General features: G+C 40.3%; 1 protein-coding gene across 2 annotated transcripts; it reads left to right on the forward strand.

The window, feature by feature from the left end:
- The first annotated feature begins 2,440 nt into the window (after positions 1-2,440).
- On the forward strand, positions 2,441-15,423 carry ARRDC4 (arrestin domain containing 4). Of its 2 annotated transcripts, none has more exons than XM_027083177.1 (8): positions 2,441-2,886; positions 7,107-7,173; positions 7,422-7,569; positions 10,011-10,113; positions 11,116-11,372; positions 11,887-12,049; positions 12,631-12,785; positions 13,139-15,423. In XM_027083177.1, the coding sequence occupies exons 1-8, from the start codon at positions 2,595-2,597 to the stop codon at positions 13,193-13,195; spliced, it is 1,242 nt and encodes a 413-aa protein (XP_026938978.1). In that variant the 5' UTR covers positions 2,441-2,594; the 3' UTR covers positions 13,196-15,423. The 2 variants fall into 2 exon arrangements, with proteins under 2 accessions (XP_026938978.1, XP_026938979.1); XM_027083178.1 differs by having other exon boundaries at positions 2,472-2,601.
- Positions 15,424-19,858: the final 4,435 nt, after the last annotated feature.

Consider the following 19,858-nt stretch of genomic DNA (forward strand, 5'->3'; position numbering starts at 1 on the left):
AATGCTATATGCTGCTATATTAATGTTAGCGGAACTTAAATAGTCACAATAATATATGCACAATAAAAATGGAATTTTATCTGTGAACCAGGTGGGTCACTATAAACTACATTCTGCCTAGTTGTACAATATTTTTTGTTTGTTTAAATATCCTCCTTTTTTAAGGTTTGGCTGAGGCAGCTCTGCTCTATAGCAAACATCTCCAGGCCCATGTAAGCCAGTCCAACGGCCCCAGGTTAACCACTCAACAGCCATTTGTCCTCTTCCTTGTTAACAGAGCTCTGATTTTGTTCAGCCTCCAGAGGAAAAAAATTGCTTGTCTGAATGAATTGTAAAAATTTTACTTCTTTTTGCCAGTTAATGACCTACTGGTGCATGTGTGACAGTTTTGGCCACATCACATAAGAAGTTTGTAGGGGGCATCTAGGAAACATATTTTCCTTCTGAGAGGAGAGAGTAGGAGAAGAAAAAATTCCCCCTTTTTGGTGGGTTTTTTCCCTCGCTTTAATTTTTGAATTCTGTTACATGAGAATGAGATACTTAGAGCTGTGGTAACCAATGGCACCAGGAAAAGTGCTGAGTGTGGCAGAAGAGAAAAATAAAGGGAGTCTGGGAATCATCCCTAAGAGTGCCTACTACTGGGCTTCTTATTAAGTAAACAAGAAATATTCTTATCGTTTAAGCCCCTGTTGGTCATGCATTCTGCTACCTATGGTCAGAATAACATTAACTGATAAATGAGCAGATAGTCTGGTCGTTCTCAGCACAGAATGCCATCTGGGCAATTCTGCCTTCTGGGCACTATTAGGGCATTGTCCTACCCCCTTTCCCAGCCACTTCATTTGGATGGAGAAGAACATCTGCCTCTAGAGGATTCATTTCAGAACCAATAATACTGCACAGGTTGGGACTCATAGATTCAATCAGCCAACAAACTCTTACCAAGTACTTCAGCGAATTGTGTGCTAAACTCTGAGTTCAGTACTAGAGGGACAACAATAATGAGAAAAAGTTCTGTGTTTCAAGTGGGGGTGAGGACTATATGCAAATAAGTATACATGGTCAGATTGTGACATAAAGAACAGTGGCAGAGTAAGAGCATGTTGGGGGCTAGTCTAGATAAAGTGAAAAACAGAATAGCAGCTATTTCGGAAATTTATGCAGAGCGAGATTTCTGGCCTTTTCCACTTTTTTTAGGGAGTGGTAAGAAAAAGTTGGACTTGAAAAGCCTTATTAAAGTTCCACATTAATACTCTAAACTCAGAGCAGAAAAGCAACCTTTTGTTTGGAATTATTTTAAAAAATAAAAGAAACAACTACCTCAGGAAAGATTTTTAAATCTCGATATGACATTGATCAATCCGTGATAGCTCACAACCTTGGTATTTTTATAAGGGAAGAATTTATAAGGGTTAGAATACGATGGCTAGATAGTGGCAGCGATGTTAGATGATAAAAAGAAAAAATTAGAATAGAGAAGGAATGAAGGATTAAAGAAGAAAATGAAACCGAGGACAGGCGACAGGAGCTGTGGGCATGGAGAACAGGGCAACTGGAAATTTTCGTGGACTGTGACACCGAGGTCAGGAACTCCTTTTGGGTGGGGAAGAAACTTGGGTGGCAGATGTTGTTTAGAAACGAGACTGATGACCTTATTTAGAGCAGGAAGAATGACCATTCCAGCCATTCTCAGTTTAAAGAAGTTGCAAGACGAGCCGGGCAGCAGAACTCCTTAGGGTTGTTCCAGGTTGAGAACCACAGCCTTCATTCTTCCCTCTGCAGCTCTTTCTTAGGCTGTGAACTCTGAAACCCGAGAGAGGCGGGGCTCAGGAACCTGGATGTTAGTAGATGCCAAGTTGTCCATTAAAGTTCCGAGGCGGTCGGCCCCCAAATCTCACAAGGAAATACTGCTAAATTCCTTCTTCCAGGGTATCTACTTCCTCTCGAGTACTGCAGATGTAATCATAAACACAAGCTGGTTGCAGCCACAACCTCACGTTCTAATGTGAAGCCCCCTGACTCCCGCAAACAGTTCCCAAGCTGCTAGAAACCCCGCCTCCGTTTGTAACCATAGGAACGGCTGGCACGCCGCGAGCCTGAGATTCCCGGTTCCGCCCCCTCCCTAACCAATATTGTTCCCCACTATCTGTCCACATGGGCGCACCGCCTCACTATTGGTCAGTGCCCCAGGACTGTGCCTTGCCCCAGCCAATAAACGGACTGTGCACGTGCACACCCGCGAACTCTGATTGGTCACCACTCCCTGATCACGCACTGCCGTCCTGCGCCAGCCCGTGCGCGGCGGCGCCAATGAAATGACTCAGTAGCCATTTATAACCAATCAGCACGCCGCGCGGCTCACAGCCAGCCTATGGGCGCGCGCCGGGGGTGGGTTGTCCCGGCCCTTTTCCATTCCCAGCTGGGTTTGTTAAAGCGACAGGCCCTACGGCACACCGAGGCTCCACCGGGCACCGCAAAGCGGCCGCGCGGGCCCTCGGCGTGAGCTGGCGCCCGTGACAGCGGCGCCGCTCTGCTTGCGACGCCGGCTCCGGGCCGCTGCCGAAGTCCTTGGTGCGGCCGCGTCGGCCGGTAGGATGGGCGGTGAGGCGGGGTCCGCGGCGGCGGTGGTGGGCTCCGAGGGCCGCGTGAAGAGTCTAGGTCTGGTGTTCGAGGACGAGCGCAAGGGCTGCTACTCGAGCGGCGATACGGTGGCAGGGCATGTGTTGCTGGAGGCTGCAGAGCCGGTGACCCTCCGGGCGCTGCGCCTGGAGGCCCAGGGTCGCGCCACCGCCGCGTGGGGCCCGAGCGCCGGCGCCGCTGCCCCGGCAGCCGCCTCGGAGGTGGAGTACTTGAACGTGCGCCTGAGCCTGCGCGAGCCCCCGGCCGGTGAGCGCGGGCCACGGCCCGGAGAGGGGCTGGCGGGACTGGGAGAGGGCAAGCCGGCGGATGCCCACCGGCTGGGTGGGCGGGGGATCCGCCCACGGGGTAGTCGGCCTCAGTTTGGTCGCCTTGACGGGCGGGCAACAATGCCTGCGCCCCCCATCTCGCAGCACCGGGGAGATAGTGCTCACTTCTGTTGGCGCCCCGCCCCTGGCTCGCTGGGGTCTGACTGCCGCCACGGTCCCAGGACCATCTAGGACAGCTCTGGGAGTGAGCCGTTGCCATGGGAACCTGTGATGGGCAGTCAGGAATCAAGGATCTGGGGATTTAGGTTCCTTCTCTTGTGGTCTGAGGAGTGGAGGGCGGAACCAGAGTTTACGAGGTTCCATTCTCGGGTGCCCAGTTTATGGGGGCCCCTTCTCCCCCGCCCCGTCTCTAGATGCTAGTTCTTGGTTCGTGATGAGTTAGCAAAACCTCAGTCTTAGGAGGAGGGAAGTAGTTCCTGAGCGTTACGAGTTCAAAGGAAGTGCTTTTTGACTTGATCATCATACTTGGTTTCCCTCCTTTGGGGAGTGGGGTAACTTAAGAGTTCTACGTCTGTCTTACTTTCTTTGTATTTATTTTTCACTTCTTTTTGTTTCCTTTGCATTCTCTTTCTGCCTCCCCTGGCCCACCCCCATAGACCTTTAGTGACAGTGGGATCTGGGCACTGTAAGAGTTTCTGGAAGATTGATGACCCTTCTTGTGAAGTCCAGTTAATAGTATAGGCTTTTACACTATTAAAAGTGCCCGTGTGGAAACTCACTACATGGGTATTCTATCAATATTAGGCGCAAGAAAATACTAGGAACGGTGAGTCTTAGTCTTCTTTTAGTTGGTAGGAGCTACTTTAAACTATTTTACTTTTCTGCCTCATCAGCTTCAGCATTTATCTGTAAAATAAATAATGGTATAGACTCTCAGCCCTTGAAGAATAAAATACAGCGTATCAGTGTTTAACCCTTGCTATGTATTATACAAAAATCAGTAGTAAGTGCAGTTTTTCCATGTCCTGCTGTGGGGAAGTAGACTATTCACAGTTAAATCCTCAAGGTATGTGAGAATCGAGTAATCCCAAAAACTGTGGTGAGGAAAACATGTATGAACCAAAGCCCTCTTTTGGATTAACAAGTATAGTATGTTAGGTGACAGTTCTTACCTGCCTTATGCCCTTTCATCAATATGGTTTCCAGAATCAACCTATACATGCCTACCCCAAGGTAACAGACAACACAGATTTTCAAGATGGCTGACTGGAGTCAAGGGCAATGGAAAAGGGAAGTAAATTGTTTTTTTGTCCAGGACTTTGGACTCTGTATCTCTGTGCCCATAACTACTCAGTAAATAGATGTAAGATAAATAGCAGTTGGACCTGGGATTCGAAGTAAAAAAACCGCTTTGGTAAAATCTGGGCTATCAAATAGTGTTTGATTCACAAGTCAGGTTTCGTCTTGTCATTCTAACGGAATAGAATGGCTAACCCTAGACAACCTGAAAATCTTAGCTTGTTTTAGAATGTACCAAAACAAACCTTTGCAAAAAGTAAAATCATAGTCTGTTTTAGTTGATTTCATTGAGAAAAAGAATCATTCCTAATATCTGTAGCTTGGAAGAGGCTAGCAACTTTACATAGTTGTGGACTCTTAGGTTCATTTAATTCCAAAACCTAGCTGAATTTCAGCCACCAGAAGAGATTTTTAGAAATCCAGATATTCAGGAAGTATGGCTGTGGGATCTATTTTCAAAAAATCTACTGGATAATTTTTCAGCATTGTTAATCTAACTACTTGCTTTCATGGTGATTGATTTTCTTCATATTTTTATTCAATAATTATGGTAGAAAGACAAGACACATCAGAGAGTTGGTTTCACTTCTTGGTTGCACACCAGGAGTATGACCTTGTGCGTGTTCCTCATCCTTCCTGAGCCCCAGTCTGCCTCTGTGATGGTCTTCTAGCTCCCACGCTCACCAGTGCTCTGAATTATGAGTTTGGGCTGAAGGACCATTAGCGAATGAAACATCTTGTGACATTGTAGTTCTCATTGCATAAGACAAAGGTAATAAACTATGAGCAGAAGCAGAAATGGGCACATGATTCAGCTTGTGGACCTACTTAATTAAAAATTAATAAATAAACAAGAGAAAGCAAGTAAGCAAAGATTTGTTTCCAAATACTATAACCCAGGTTTATCAACTTTCTCAAAAATTTTTCCTGTTTATGTTTTGAAGTAGTTGAAAGTCTCATTTTAAATGTTCTAGTTCCTATGTTGATTTGTTTTTTCTCTGAAGAGGGAACTTCATCTCTCTCTCAACCTCTTCCAATGTCCTGTGCAACTCTGTTCTTCACACTTGCCTGTCATGGTCTGCCTCATTCCCTTCCCTTCATCTAAACCCCTTCTCACTTGTTTCCATGCCAACCCTTACTTCAACAGCAGAAGTGGTCCTCAAGATGCCCCCGCCACTGCCATGGACTTCAGCATGCTAGTGTCATTACTTGTATACAAGTGTCTATAGCCTCCTTTCCTCCCAAGGTCTATTTGGGGATTGAAGTTATTTAGGTTTGTATCCATTTTGTATCAGCTTTGTGCTTGACATTTAAGCACTGTAAATTTTGGACATAAATGAAATCCACATTTTTAAACATTTCAAGTACTTTGTCATATTCAGTAATCTAATGATTACAAATTAGAACTTTAGCCCAGCTCTAAGGAGTGTTGGGATTCCTTGAGCCTAGTACCTGATAGCTATAAAATGGAGAGGCTTCCCTGATTCCAGTGCTGTAGCACTGCTGGGACTTATAGGGCGGCTCTGGACACACCTGAGCTCTGGGACTCACTCTGTCACTGTCATTTATCATGGTCTCATGTCCCTTTGACTTATTCACTTAGCTTCCAAGTCACCCCCCTTTTGAGTATTTCTATTTGAATGATCTTAAGTGGCAAATACTTGTAAGGTTTTTTTTTCTAATATATTACACATTGAAAATTGGAGATAGATTCAGGAAACTTAATGGGCCAGTAATGCATTCCTGTTTCCTAAAAGTATAAGGTTGAAATGTTAACTGAGTTGATGATGGTCTTAGAACTCTAGTATTTAAATGAAAAATTATCCCATTTCACTAGTGATTTCTGGCCTTTAAATTTTTTTTAATGAATGGTTACAGTAGAAATCTCCATTTCATATCTACTGACCAGGCATATCTCAGAGAAAGTTCTCAGTCTGTTCTGCACTTTCTTCATATTAATCATCCCACCCTTGATGAGGGAATTTAGTTCTAAACTTGAATCTATGCACATAAAATGAAGGGAACATTTGTAAGTATCTCTGGGGAGCCACCCAACCAACACTGATAGCCCTGGAGTTGGCTTCAGATCTGAACGATACAGTCTCTGCACTCATCAGGGCTCCAGCAGTGCCTCTGGCTTTGCTAGGTCCATCCACACCCTGCCTACTGGCCTCACAGTCAAGGATAAGCCTCTGCGTGAAATGAAATGGTGCTGGCTGACCCCAGAGCAGGAGGAAGGAGTCGTGGCCATGCTTGGCCAGGCCCACTCCATATCCCAAGTTAAACAACATCCCCTATTAATCAGTAATGACTCCTGCCTAATAATTTGTTCTGTTGGTTTGGCTATTTAGTATTCAGTATTCATAATATTCCAAGTAAATTTTTCCTCTCCTTTTCCATCTCTGCCCAAAGAATATTTAGTCTGATTTTTGTGGTATACCCAAAATAAATCTATTTTTTTCTAGATTAATTTTAGGTCCAGTTTAATATTGGTACCTCATGTTAATATAATAGTATACTAACATTAGTATACTCATGCTAGTATACAAGTGGGGGAAATAAATGTTTATGTATATGTAGGTATGTATGTGTATATGGTTGTATACACATATATATGTATATGGGAGCTCTGGCATTTTATGGTAATTACTTGTGTAATTGGTCTATTTGCAGATAGAAGATACATATGTATATACATATATATGTGGTTTGAAATTGATTAAACTTGGTAAAAGTTGATTCAAAATTTAATTCTCTAAATCTCAGTTTAATGTACTTTTTGATGTATATTCAGTGTTATATATAGCTAGGAAAACCTTTTAAAAAAACTATGATTCACATTGTGAAAATTCTTGATGTAATATGAACCTTAGTAAAAATAAAATGTATTCTCTTTTTTAGGTGAAGGCATCCTCTTACTACAGCCTGGAAAACATGAATTTCCATTTAGCTTCCAACTTCCATCTGAGTAAGTGAAACTGTGTAACTGGGGATTTCCTTTCCCTGCAACCTGTCTATCCAGTTGTATGGGCACCAAGTACCTTCTGACATTCAGGTGTGCATGTTTATCCTGAATAACCACTGAGTAGACCTAACCCCGCTCACCTTTTTTTTAAAAAACAAAACAAAACAAAACACCCAACACTTTAAGGGCTTTTCCCAGTTTTGTTAAACTGAAAAACAAAGTTAAAAAGTCATCTCTTTGGTTGATTTCAGACCTTTGGTAACCTCATTCTCCGGGAAATATGGAAGTATTCGGTACTGTGTGAGAGCAGTTTTGGAACGACCCCAGGCACCTGATCAGAGCATTAAGCGGGAACTCCAGGTCGTCAGTCACATCGATGTCAACACACCAGCATTACTAGTAAGTTCTTCCTCTTTCTCTTCCTCCTTCCCCTTTTCCTACTTCCCTTCCATCCTCCTTCCTTTCAACTGTGGTCTCTACATTTAGCAAGTCTGGTGGCAGCCTGTCCTGTCACTTTCCGATACAATCTTATAACCCATAGGCATTCACTATAAATATGTGATTCCAAGTTGGGCAAATTACAAATTGTGTGTGTTAGTACTATTGATTGTGTCCCTGTTGTTCAGGGCTTCTTTTGCCAGAAAGTTACATGGGCTTAAAATGCATTAATAAGGCTTAATAATAATAATGCACACACACAGAGTAGTTACTTTTCCCAGAGCAGCCACATTCACAGGGCTGTGGTATTCTAAACTCTTCGCTAATAGCAGGTTGAGGAACAGTAATTATGGAAGAGTATTAATCACTCCCAGCCTGTTATTGAAGCTCAGGCCATTATGCTGTGTCTCCTTGCATTTTGCATGTCATTTTCTAACATTAAGTAAGTGCATGCAGCTGCTCTGGAGACCCTTTCACTTATCATTTCCTTATGACAGATTTGGCCACATTAAAGCATTGAACTTCTAATAATCACCAGAAATACTGTAGGCTGGTAAGAAAGATTAGGCTATAAGTAACAACAGAATAGGCAAGATGGGAGTTAATGAGCTAGATTCTTTTATCTAAACCCATATTATCAAAATAATATAAAATTATACCTTGTACTTTCATGATAGCTACTAGGACCTAATGGTTCTTCATTTAAATATGAATGAATGATTTTTTACTTCATAATTTAAACTTTCCATCATGATACTGATGTTACAGAGATATATTTTTAGTATTGGAGGTTACCCAGTGTTTTTAAAGATCAGGAAAAGAAACAGGAGTTAAAAGTTGTTTAACTCTACTTCCACACGAAAGTGAAATAGAATTTACTCTGATGTTCACCTTTAGATTATAAAAATGTAACAGATATGGCCTAGTTGCATGGTCCCTTGTGGCCAAAATCGTACAATAGCCAGACCCAGCTGACCCAGCTTATAACTATGACTTATCACCTGCTCAGCACCTATTTTGAAAATTGATGATGCTGATAACTGCTTTGTGTTTCTAAAAACTACTTGGAATTGGGTGGTTAACTAATTCTAAACTATTTATGGGGCCATTGTGGCAAATAATTTAAAGATTTTTTATTTTTTGGCAAAAAGAGATACTATTTGTCCTTTACTATCCTTTTATAATTGAAAAAAGTATTGCAGCTTTGGGTTTTACAGTGAACTTTTGGTTTGTGCGTCTTGTAAACTGAGCATTTTAAACAGTATTTTATAATACTGTTTTATAAACAGTATTATATAAGCGTCTTGTATCGCTTATCTTGCTACTGTAGAATAGAAAGTGGGGTGGTGAGTTCAATAACCCTTTAGATCCATTACACTAGGTGTGTTATTGCACTACCGTTACACAAAACCCAAAAATCATTCTAAATTAAGGACACTTGAAATTTCTGCCTAATCATTTTGAAGTAAGGAAAAAAGGCTGTTTCCTTATTCCACATTTTAAATGCCAAGACAAAAAGAACATTCTGATTATTGATTTTTATACCATTTCTCCTTTTCCTGATCTACACATAAAGTCTTTAAAAAAAAAAAAGTAGTTCTGTCATAGGTACTACTACAGTTTTTTGGGTTTTGTTTTTGTTTTGTTTTTTTTTTGCGGTACACGGGCCTCTCACTGTTGTGGCCTCTCCCGTTGTGGAGCACAGGCTCCAGATGCGCAGGCTCAGCAGCCATGGCTCACGGGCCCAGCTGCTCCACGGCATGTGGGATCTTCCCGGACCAGGGCATGAACCTGTGTCCCCTGCATTGGCGGGTGGACTCTCAACCACTGCCCCACCAGGGAAGCCCTCTACTGCAGTTTTTTTTGTTTTTTGTTTTTTTTGGTTTTTTTTGTTTTGCGGTAAGTGGGCCTCTCACTGTTGTGGCCTCTCCCATTGCGGAGCACAGGCTCCAGACGCGCAGGCTCAGCGGCCATGGCTAACGGGCCCAGCCGCTCCATGGCATGTGGGATCCTCCCGAACCGGGGCACGAACCCATGTCCCCTGCATTGGCAGGCGGACTCCCAACTACTGCGCCACCAGAGAAGCCCTCTACTGCAGTTTTTGATTGCTTTTTTAAAGGATGGTATATCACTTCCCAGAAACACAATGAAAACATAGGATAAAATAGAATGATGTCACCCTAATTTGAATCTGAAAATTCACCTTAGTTTTCCTGAAAAGGGAATGATTTTTAATGCTTTGTCTTTATTGTACCTAGTTTGTCACAGGAAGATAAGAAAGGTTGATTTGTTGTTTTTTGGAAGACATTGCTGTACAACGGTTTAATAAAAAATGACATAACTTTAAGTTCTGTGAGTTTTCTAGACCAGTTTAATTATTTTTATTATTTGAACTTTTCAAGACCCCTGTATTGAAAACGCAAGAGAAAATGGTTGGCTGTTGGTTTTTCACTTCTGGTCCAGTCTCACTGAGTGCCAAAATTGAAAGAAAGGGATACTGTAATGGTAAGCAAACTGTTTAAAAATCCAAATGCAAGATTCATTCATTTTATTAGCTAATTGTAAGTGATTTTTAATAGTGTTTTGTAATTTACCAAGTATATAGTATTTTAAAACATGAATAATACAGTTGTCTGGTTCTAGTATAAATAATTGATATTTAAATATTTGTAAATAGATGAGCGGATCCCAATAATCCTGGTATTTCTGACTTTAGTCCTGGTACTTTCATAGCAAAGACTAAAACCAGTAGAGTGGGAAAATGCCAGCATTTTATTTTAATGTTGCAAAAAAATGTTCCAAGCAGTGTTGCTCAGAAGAGAGCTGTTGTCATATGAAAATACTGTTAGGCATTCTGACTCCATGCTGGAAATTCAAATATATGGGAGGGGCTAGAATGTAGAGCATTGACACTCTTAACAGTCAGATTGATATCAGAACAATAATCTGTGAAGGGCCCAATTCTATCCAGTGGATTTGGCCCCCACTCCAGGGTTCTGGCTTCTTGGAAATGAATATGGAATAGAATAGTATGATGGTGGGTGTATAATGTGGGTGTAAAACTTGGCTACTCCATCCATTGCTTTATTTGTGTTTATCAGTTCCTAAAATGGGAAGACTTTGTTCTTCTGTTGGGAAGATTTTAATTTGTTAGGCACTAATGAGTATGTTAGTGATCTTCTGTACTTAACGTAGTACTGAATCATTTATTTGTATGTCTTCTCTTAACTTTTATAGATACTGGTCATTTACAGATCTTTAGAATTGGTAGCCTAATATTGCTACATTAGAAAAGTGAATCATGTGATAGTTAGAAAACAGTATCTACCACAAACTGCCATAAATTTTCACTTCTCTGACTCAGATTTGCAATGTAGGTTTTCCGTGAGGCTTCTCAACTTGTTAAAGCAGCGTTGCCACATTTCAGCTTTCATCAGTAACAGCTTTGTTCCACTGTGGAGAGAATTTCCTCAAGGGTCTCTGAAGGTGTTTCTGTTTTCTTTTTAGGAGAAGCTATTCCAATCTATGCAGAAATAGAGAATTGTTCCTCTCGTCTGATTGTTCCCAAAGCTGCCATTTTCCAGACGCAGACTTACCTGGCCAGTGGGAAAACAAAGACCGTGCGGCTCATGGTGGCCCACGTGCGCGGGAACCACATCGCCTCCGGGAGCACCGACACCTGGAACGGGAAGACCCTCAAGATCCCGCCTGTGACGCCGTCCATCCTGGACTGCTGCATCATCCGAGTGGACTACTCCTTAGCTGTGAGCACGGCGCTTGGTGAAATTAAAGACGTAGCGTGGAGCCATACCTGGTGCCATGTTACTGAGAAGATGTACTTTTAATACCCAGGAAAATGTCATTTTATGTCAGCATTACAACAAATTGTGGAATATGTGAAGATTGGCCTTTGTTTTTTAATCAAAAACTATCCCCCTGAGGTATTTAATTAAATAACATGGAAGAATGAAGGTGCAGTAGGGCTGCTATATTGAAGACATAAGTAACTTTCTATGGTTCTAAGTTGTGCTCACTTACAATGAAGTGTATTAAGGCCACACTTCCCCATCACAGAGCGTTCACTGTATTTCGTGGGCTCTTCATTTAGTTCTTCATTTTATTCGTCAGGACAATTTACAGTTGTGTTGGGGGTGGTAGCAGACAACAAAAGCATTTTTTCTATGAAAAAATAATTGGGTTATTTACTATGAGGTTTAACTTATATTTGTGCCTTTCTCTCTCTCTCTCTCTTTGTTGTTTTGTTTTTTGGCATATTAGGTGTATATTCACATTCCCGGTGCTAAAAAATTGATGCTTGAGCTGCCCGTAGTGATTGGCACGGTTCCATACAATGGTTTTGGCAGCAGAAACTCCAGCATTGCCAGCCAGTTTTTTATGGATATGAGCTGGTTGACACTGACTCTGCCAGAACAGCCTGAAGGTAAAATGTTCTGAGGTTCTTTCAGAATGCAGTTTTATACATAGAGTACTTAAGAACAGGAAGTATGAGATAGGAAATGCTCAAATGATAATTACTGCTGCCACTACAACTATTATTACTCCTTTTATTACTAAAAATCATCAAACATTATTCCCAGAGGGGACTTTGAGAGTTTAGCTTATCCAAGACAGAAAGCTCCTAATGGCAGATCCAGAAATACAATCTACATCTCCTGATTCCTATTTATAATAGTAGAAGAATGGAAAATAATCAGAGTAAGAGTATAGTGTGTTATGTTGGTGTTTTCCATAGCCACATTTCAATGATTTTTTTTAACCTAGACTAAAACACACACGTCTCAAAGAGAATATAAATCACGGTTAATAGTACTTTAATAAAAGCAGAAACTACTGAATATTTTTTTGTTGTAATGGGCACAAAAACTTCCTGCTTAGAGGAAAAAATACCAATGTTTTATCTTCAAATTAAGCTAAGTTTCTTGTTCCTGTAAGAGTTCAGAAGAGAGTAATGTAATTAGTTTTTGCGTGGATTTCTTAGAGCCAACTCCTTTTTTGTTTCAGCACCACCAAATTACGCAGACGTGGTGTCGGAGGAAGAATTCTCTAGACACGTTCCTCCTTACCCTCAACCCCCTAACTGTGAGGGGGAGTCGTGCTGTCCTATGTTTGCCTGCATTCAGGAATTCAGATTTCAGCCTCCGCCTCTTTATTCAGAGGTAAAGCAAAAGAAAATTAGACTTGTGTTGTGCTGTTTGTAAATAATCCTCTGTGTCTGTTTTTGACTCCCAATTAGTAGAGGATACATACAAAAAAATTTTTACGATGGTGATAGATTATCACTGATCCACTTACCACATTTTGTGGTGTTTTCTTGCTACTCTGTAGCATACATGTAGAGTACCATGGATTGCCTTTAAGACCATGGAATACAGAGAACTTAAGTGGCCTACTGGGACTTCTTAATAACAGGCTTTAAGCAGTTTGGCTTATGACCATATAATTAGAAATAGATACTAGAATCACGTTAAAGAATGCTGCAGTAGTAATCTTGGTCTGCTCGTTTTTGCAGGTTGATCCACATCCTAGTGATGTAGAAGAGACCCAGCCTGTTTCCTTCATTCTCTGAACGTATTTCAGAAATCACTGTGTTCATCACCAAATTAGAATGTTGGTTCTTTCCCCCTGTCTTTTTGGGGAAGAGGGAGGGAAGATCAGCTTAAGAACATAAATAGACATCAAGACTGAAGGTGATAGAAATTAAAGAATGCGTGAACTTTCCAGTGGGCCAACAGGATTGTTGCACAAGTTTGTGATGTGGTCTTGTATCCCTTTAGAACTATGGGACAAAGATGTGAAAAGTCACAGAATGTAATGGAAGTCCTGATGGTGATAGAGTAAGTGAAGAGTGCCTATGCTGACCCAAGAGAAAGGTGCCTGTAAACAGTGAAAACACTATGCGAGCATGTCTTTACAAAGGTTTCTCAAAGTAGAACAGATGTATCCTCAGCTTTAAGGCAGTATGGACGCATTGGGAGGAGACTTGATTTTGGAGAACGTAGCAGCACAAGGGGTGTGCATGAACAGGAAAGGGGCCCACTCTAAATTAAACATGAAGCGAGACCCTCTGGTGTCAGGGTCTTCATGATTTCTAACCATATTCCATAGGACTGAAGTCCTTAAAAGAATCCTTTTCGGAGGTCATGGTCTTATGAGGTTCTAATAAAGTAATACAGTTTTCACTCTTTTAATGGTAGTTTAAGAGGTAGTTTGTAAGTTGGCTATACAGTATTACGAAACCAAGAAAGAGTTCCTTCCCTGAAAGGCTTGTCAGTTGAAAGGGGAAAGGTGTACTTCAATATGAAAACACATTTTGTTGAAAGTTGCACTTTTTATCCCCTTTAAGTACTTCAGCAGAGTACATGTTTGATTTTCCTCATATCTTATTTACCTAGGAGCATATTAGAAAAAGGGTTAAAAAAAGAAAAAGAAAAAAAAAAAGCTTGCATCCTTAGGATGCCTTGATAACTGCACAGGGGGAAAAAAGGCCTTTTTTACCTACCTCTGGTGGGGTTATCAGAATCAGATATGTTTTAAAACTCCAGGCCGGTGAAGTCTTCTTTGGAGTTTCTGCTCATTTGCAGTAGCAATCTCATCTCTCCTATCCCTAAACCTGAAACTGGACCAAGGGCAAAATCTATAAGGTTAACATCAGTTGAACGTTAATATGTGTATACCAAAGGGTATTTCAAAATAAATGCAGAATCAAGGCAGAAATACCATTTTCCCTTTTTTTGAAAAGTCATATAAACTTAATTTCTGTTAAGAGACTTAAGTCTACTGATGGCAGTCAATGTGTTGTTCATTGTTATTCCAGTTCTTTAGTAATTCTGTTTAAACTGTGATTTTTTTTATTGTTTTGGTGCAATATTTTATTATCCTTTAACCTCAGGATATTCAGACCAACAAGATTGTGTTGCTGCTAAAAGACTGAGCAGTGTTTTTACTGTCCCTCTGTCCCCTCCTAGTCACAGTCACATGTTCACTTGTTTTTACTTTAATCTGTTGGTTTTGTGAGCTGAGAGCATTTCTGTACACTAAGTAGAAGGGAGGTAGGGGTTCCCATGATAGAGATTTTGGACCAGCCCAGTACTTTGGTTTTCTCCATGTCCTGAGGGTTAGATCTGGAAACCCTGGTGCTTCCCATGCAGAATACTGTACTTCATTCAGCTGAACGATTAGCTTTTCTTTCAGTCAGTATATTCCGTTAGAAAAGTTTTAAGGTTAAATTTTGTATGTAAAAATTAGCTGGACATTTGATCAGGGATTTTTATACAAACATTAGGTAAATGTACGCTTTTCACCCTTGGGTATACGTCTCTTCTCTGTAATTACATAAGCATCTTAAGCCGTTCTTTCATCTTTTAAGCCACTGAATGAAAATCACGATACAAACTGTTTTACCAATAATTGTGGTACTGAAATTGTCACAAATCTTTTTTCCCTGCTTTGGTTTTTTGGTGATCTTTTATTTTGCTTTGTTTTTGTGTGTTTGTTAGCTATGTGCTGTCTAAACAGTTTTATTTTTACTTTAAAAAAAGATCACCTTCAGCTATTTCTTGACCTCTGACTTGCAGTTTACATGTTTTGTCAAGACATTTTCCATCTCCATGATACCAAAACAAAGTAAAAGAAACAAAACAAAATGGTATGGAGGAAGAGAAAGTTTAATTATCTATCTGGCTGCAAGTAGAAAAGTAGCTGCTTACTGGAATCCTTCAGTAGGATCGTTTTGTCACCTTTTTTAAAGAAATGAAGTGCACCTACCAAATTAAAACAAAGCTGATTTTTTAGCACTTACGAGAATAGCTAAAAGGTATGATTTGCCTTATTGAATTGATATTGGTATGTCTGACCTTAAGCAGTACGTTGAAACTGCATACCTTTCTATAATCAAATTATTTGATGAAGGTAGAAGATTCTACATTGGAACAGAGAATACTTGGGAATGAAGGTAAAAATTTAGCTGCTATTTGCTTGTTTATTCTCCTCTTGCTTAGTTTGCAAAGAAACTGTGGCCTTAGAATTTTCTTTTTGATGCAAAAATTTTGAAATTGAGAAAGTGCATCTTCTGGCACACAAAATTCTTCCATGGGCAGAACTTTACTTTCATGTTTTTGTTTTGCACAATAAACTCAATAGGCAGGGGTTATGTTTTTGATAAGTTAACTATGAAAGCTTTTTATTTTTATTATAAAAATGTAACAATTTAACCCGGGGGGGTGGGGTGGGGAGATTGTATTTTGTACTCTTGTCTGAACCCCATGGGTTCCTTTTGTTAATAAAATGATTACACTGATGCTGTGAGTTGCTAGTTTTGTTTTTGTTTTGTTTTTGTAAGACTATGACTTAAATTGTTACAGACTTAAGGGAAGTCAATACCGTGAGACAAAATGTTACTGCTGTTGAGATCCTTTTGTAAATGTGTGCTATATCATCAGACCAGGCACAGCCCTGGTGGATTCTGAACCTGTTTTTATGATGGCCTCAGTTTCCCCAAAGGTAATCGGTTTTTAGCATTCTATGAAAAAGAGAAGTTGAGATGAGTGATTAAGCTTAAGCTGTATTGGTCATTGAGAGAACATTATCTCCATTTATTCTCAAATAATAATGATCACTTCTTTAAAGCTTTCTGAGTTTTCATGTTTGTTTGACCAGAACCTTTCCAGGATTGATTTAGTAGGTCTGGTGGGCAGTCAGTGGACTCATACTGCAAAACACCTGTACGTAAGCCTCCCCTTTCCACGCACATACTCAAATGGACAAAAGTCATATATTTTGTACAGGGAATATGTAACAATATGTCATCTCAGGAAAACTGCCCTCTGTCCTGGAAGATTTTAAACCTTAGCTAAGTGGTAACAATTAACCCAGGTAATTTACTCTCCAGGTTTTTATAATGTGTGAGATGATGTTAAATAATTGTCTTTTCTGCATTCACATTTGCAATCAACATAAATCGAGATATTTGTCTCATGCAGTAAATATCGAGGCAAAATTTATAAGATTACCATTAAAGTTTCTGTAGTTTGTATTGCAAAGTTTCAGGACATGGCAGTCTGGGACATAGCCCTTATATTACAAATGGGGATACCAAAACCCAGAGGTGTAACCTGAAAATTTGGCCTACATTCTTTGTAAGATTCCTGCTCACTCTAAAATTTCCTGATTCTACAACTTTAATAGAAGTTATGGAAACAGGAATTGCTTTAAATCACATACCTTAAGACTTGGCAGACCTGAATACTACTAAGCATATACTAAATCAAGAGTCTTCAGCATTTATATCTAAAAGCCCTGCCTCCTAAAAGGATGCCAGTCTTTGACTAAATTGCTTCATAAGTATGTTTGATTGGTAGCTAGAATCCTTTCTTCAGCAGAGGCATTTGTTTCTAACTTTATAATTTGAAATAATTATAGGATCACAAAAAAGTTGCATTAACAGTACAGAGAGATCCTGTGTACCCGTCACCCAGTCTCCCCCAACCATAACTATAACACATCAATATCCGGAAATTGACACTGACACAGTAAGAATTAACTAGAGTTCAAGCCTTCCTTGGATTTCACCTGTTTCTGAATAAACTCATTGTTCTCTTGCATGTTTTCCTGTATAATTCTATGGCATTTTATTACATGTCTAGGTTCACATCACCACCACAATCAAGATAAAGAACTGTTCCATCACCACAAAGAAACTCCCTTGGGCTACCCCTAGGCAATCACACCCTCCCCTTCCCTAACCCCTGACTGAACTGTTCTCTATCTCTGTAATCTTCTCATTTTGAGAATGCTTAGATAAATGGGATCATTAGGTATGTACCTTTTGCAATTGCCTTTTTCACACTGCATAACACCATTAAGATCCATGCAAGTTGTACATATTGATAGTTTTTTCCTTTGTGTTTCAGCTGCAACATTTCAAAAGAAATATATCGGCTATTACTTAAAATGCCTTCTTGCAATTTTCAAAGAAAATATGTAACACGTGCACATGATACCTTTGTAAATATTGTTTTTACATTTGAGAACTACCTTTTATGTAGAAAATATTTAAATGCAGGTTTCCACAAACTTAGGGGTCATTTTCAGCTTGCCAAAGTCCGTGAAGTCTTTAAAGATAAATACAAAAAAATGCAAGGGCATTTGCTGCGCTCGGTTTACTCATTTAATAATATTTCCCTAATACCTCTCTACTAGTCTTGTACTGTCTAGGGGAAGACTTTTTCTTTAAAAAGTTACTTCCTGGTACTATAGCCATTTCCCACTGGGACCCCAGTGCCATATCTATTTAATGGCTAAAGGACATAAAGTGTTCCAAAACAAAATGCTAACTTTACATATAGGAACTCCTTATAATAACAAAGATGTCCATGTTTTTTTATTTTGTCTTTTAGATGCCAAAATCCATCTGAGTCCCTGAGATAAGCGTTCTGTATATGAAAGCTTATCTGTATTAGCTTTCACTCTAGATATTCAGTTTTGACTGGACTGGTTTATTGAGTTGATTCAAGTAAAGTATAAAGGTTTATGATCTATAGTTAATTAGCTTCAAAATACGGTGTGCGCATGTGCGCGCACACAGAACAGTTTCTTGCCTGGAAACTTCCCTCTGCAGGCAAGATGGGTATCAAAAGTTATATTTATGTATCTGGGAACTCAAAAGAGGGCACATTACCATCACCAAGTATCCCACTACTAGAAGACAAAGGGTGAGCCTTCTTTTTGGTAGCTGATATACTGGCGGGCAGTAAACAGATAAGGGTTAAGGAAGCTTTCAACTAAACAATTCTATGTTTTATAACACACCCTGAGTCACTACAGTTCGGGAAGTTGAAAGCAAAACCCTACTATTGAACCATAATAGTCCCTGGCATAATTCAGAAGGATCCAGGAGCCCATGTGAGAAAATGTAAGAAGCTATACTGAATATTCACTATCTGAGAGCTTCACTGCAGATTCATTTTAATAGTTTCAAGAGAGTTAAGATTATGGAAAAACAGCTTAGGAACCTAAGCACTTTTACAATTTTTTTCTCTTGCGTAAATTAAAACATAAGTACATGTATGTGTATATATAGGAGGAGTATAATACCAAGCAAAATCTCTAGTTCATCTTCTTTAGGAGAGGACGAACTCAAAAGATTCCTTGTAAATCTCTTAAGAGAACATACTTCTACAGAGGTGGATTTCAAAGCAAATCTCAGTGTTTATTATTCCATCCTCAATTCAACATCTGGCTCTTTTAGATAAATGCAGAATTCTAGGTACTAAGGGAAACTGTAGCAACAAACACCTACTTTTATCTTATCTGACATAACAAAAAAACCTCCGTAACATGTCAAAAAGATAAACGCAAAGGGCTGCAAACACCAACAGCTGCTCCTCTAAGAGAGTGGCAGGATCACATCTGATAAGTGTGATGTTTTTATGAAAATTAATTGCATTGTACTGGAAACTATTTTAAAACAACCAGCTCCAGAATTGTCCTCCCAGAAATAAAACAAGAATAATCCCTGATGCCAATGGGAAGATGTTTTAAATGGTATCTGCATTGAACAGAGGGATTTCTTAAGGTCTCAGATTTGCTTCTGACCCCAATACAGAAGTCTTACAGGGGAGAACTGAGTTGGTGGTAGCCAGGCAACCTGCATGTTTTTCCAGCCTCGCCCAGTCATAGATACCAGGTCTTTGACCCTTCAGCCTTAGCCTGGCTGGTTCCAAGATAAACTGTCCCTCAGCAGGCTCCAAGGCAGATGCTGGGAGCTGGGACGTGTCTCATTGCCCCAAGTCTGCTATGACCTGGCTCACCCACCTGGCTCAGCCGTCGCCTCTTGCTGACTGTGTAACTCACACGTAGAACTTTACAAGTGCTCGGAGGGAACACTTCCCCAGGCAGCAGCCTGCAGAGTTGAGACCCAGAACCTCAATTCCAACACCAGGACCCCCACAGGGAGAGGAAGGTACAAGAAATTCCTTAAAACAAATAATCAGGAGTGGCTGCCATCAGCAAAAGTGAGGGCTCCCCATATCACATAAGTTCACTGAGAGGAAATTGTCTCTTTTGGTGGTTGGTTTTGGTTTGGGGTTTGGGTTTTGGTTTTGCACCTGATTTTTGTGAAGGAAGTTTATACCTCGGGAGCTTCTCCTCCCACCTAGCCAGAGCCTCAATGCTCTGCCCAGTGATTGCTTGTCCTCGCCCAGGGGGAACAGGTTCTCCTGTTTGCCCAGGA

This window comes from Aethalodelphis obliquidens, unplaced genomic scaffold (genome assembly GCF_003676395.1).
Source record: "Aethalodelphis obliquidens isolate GAN/ISIS:26980383/991018 unplaced genomic scaffold, ASM367639v1 scaffold49, whole genome shotgun sequence".
Lineage (NCBI taxonomy): Eukaryota > Metazoa > Chordata > Mammalia > Artiodactyla > Delphinidae > Aethalodelphis > Aethalodelphis obliquidens.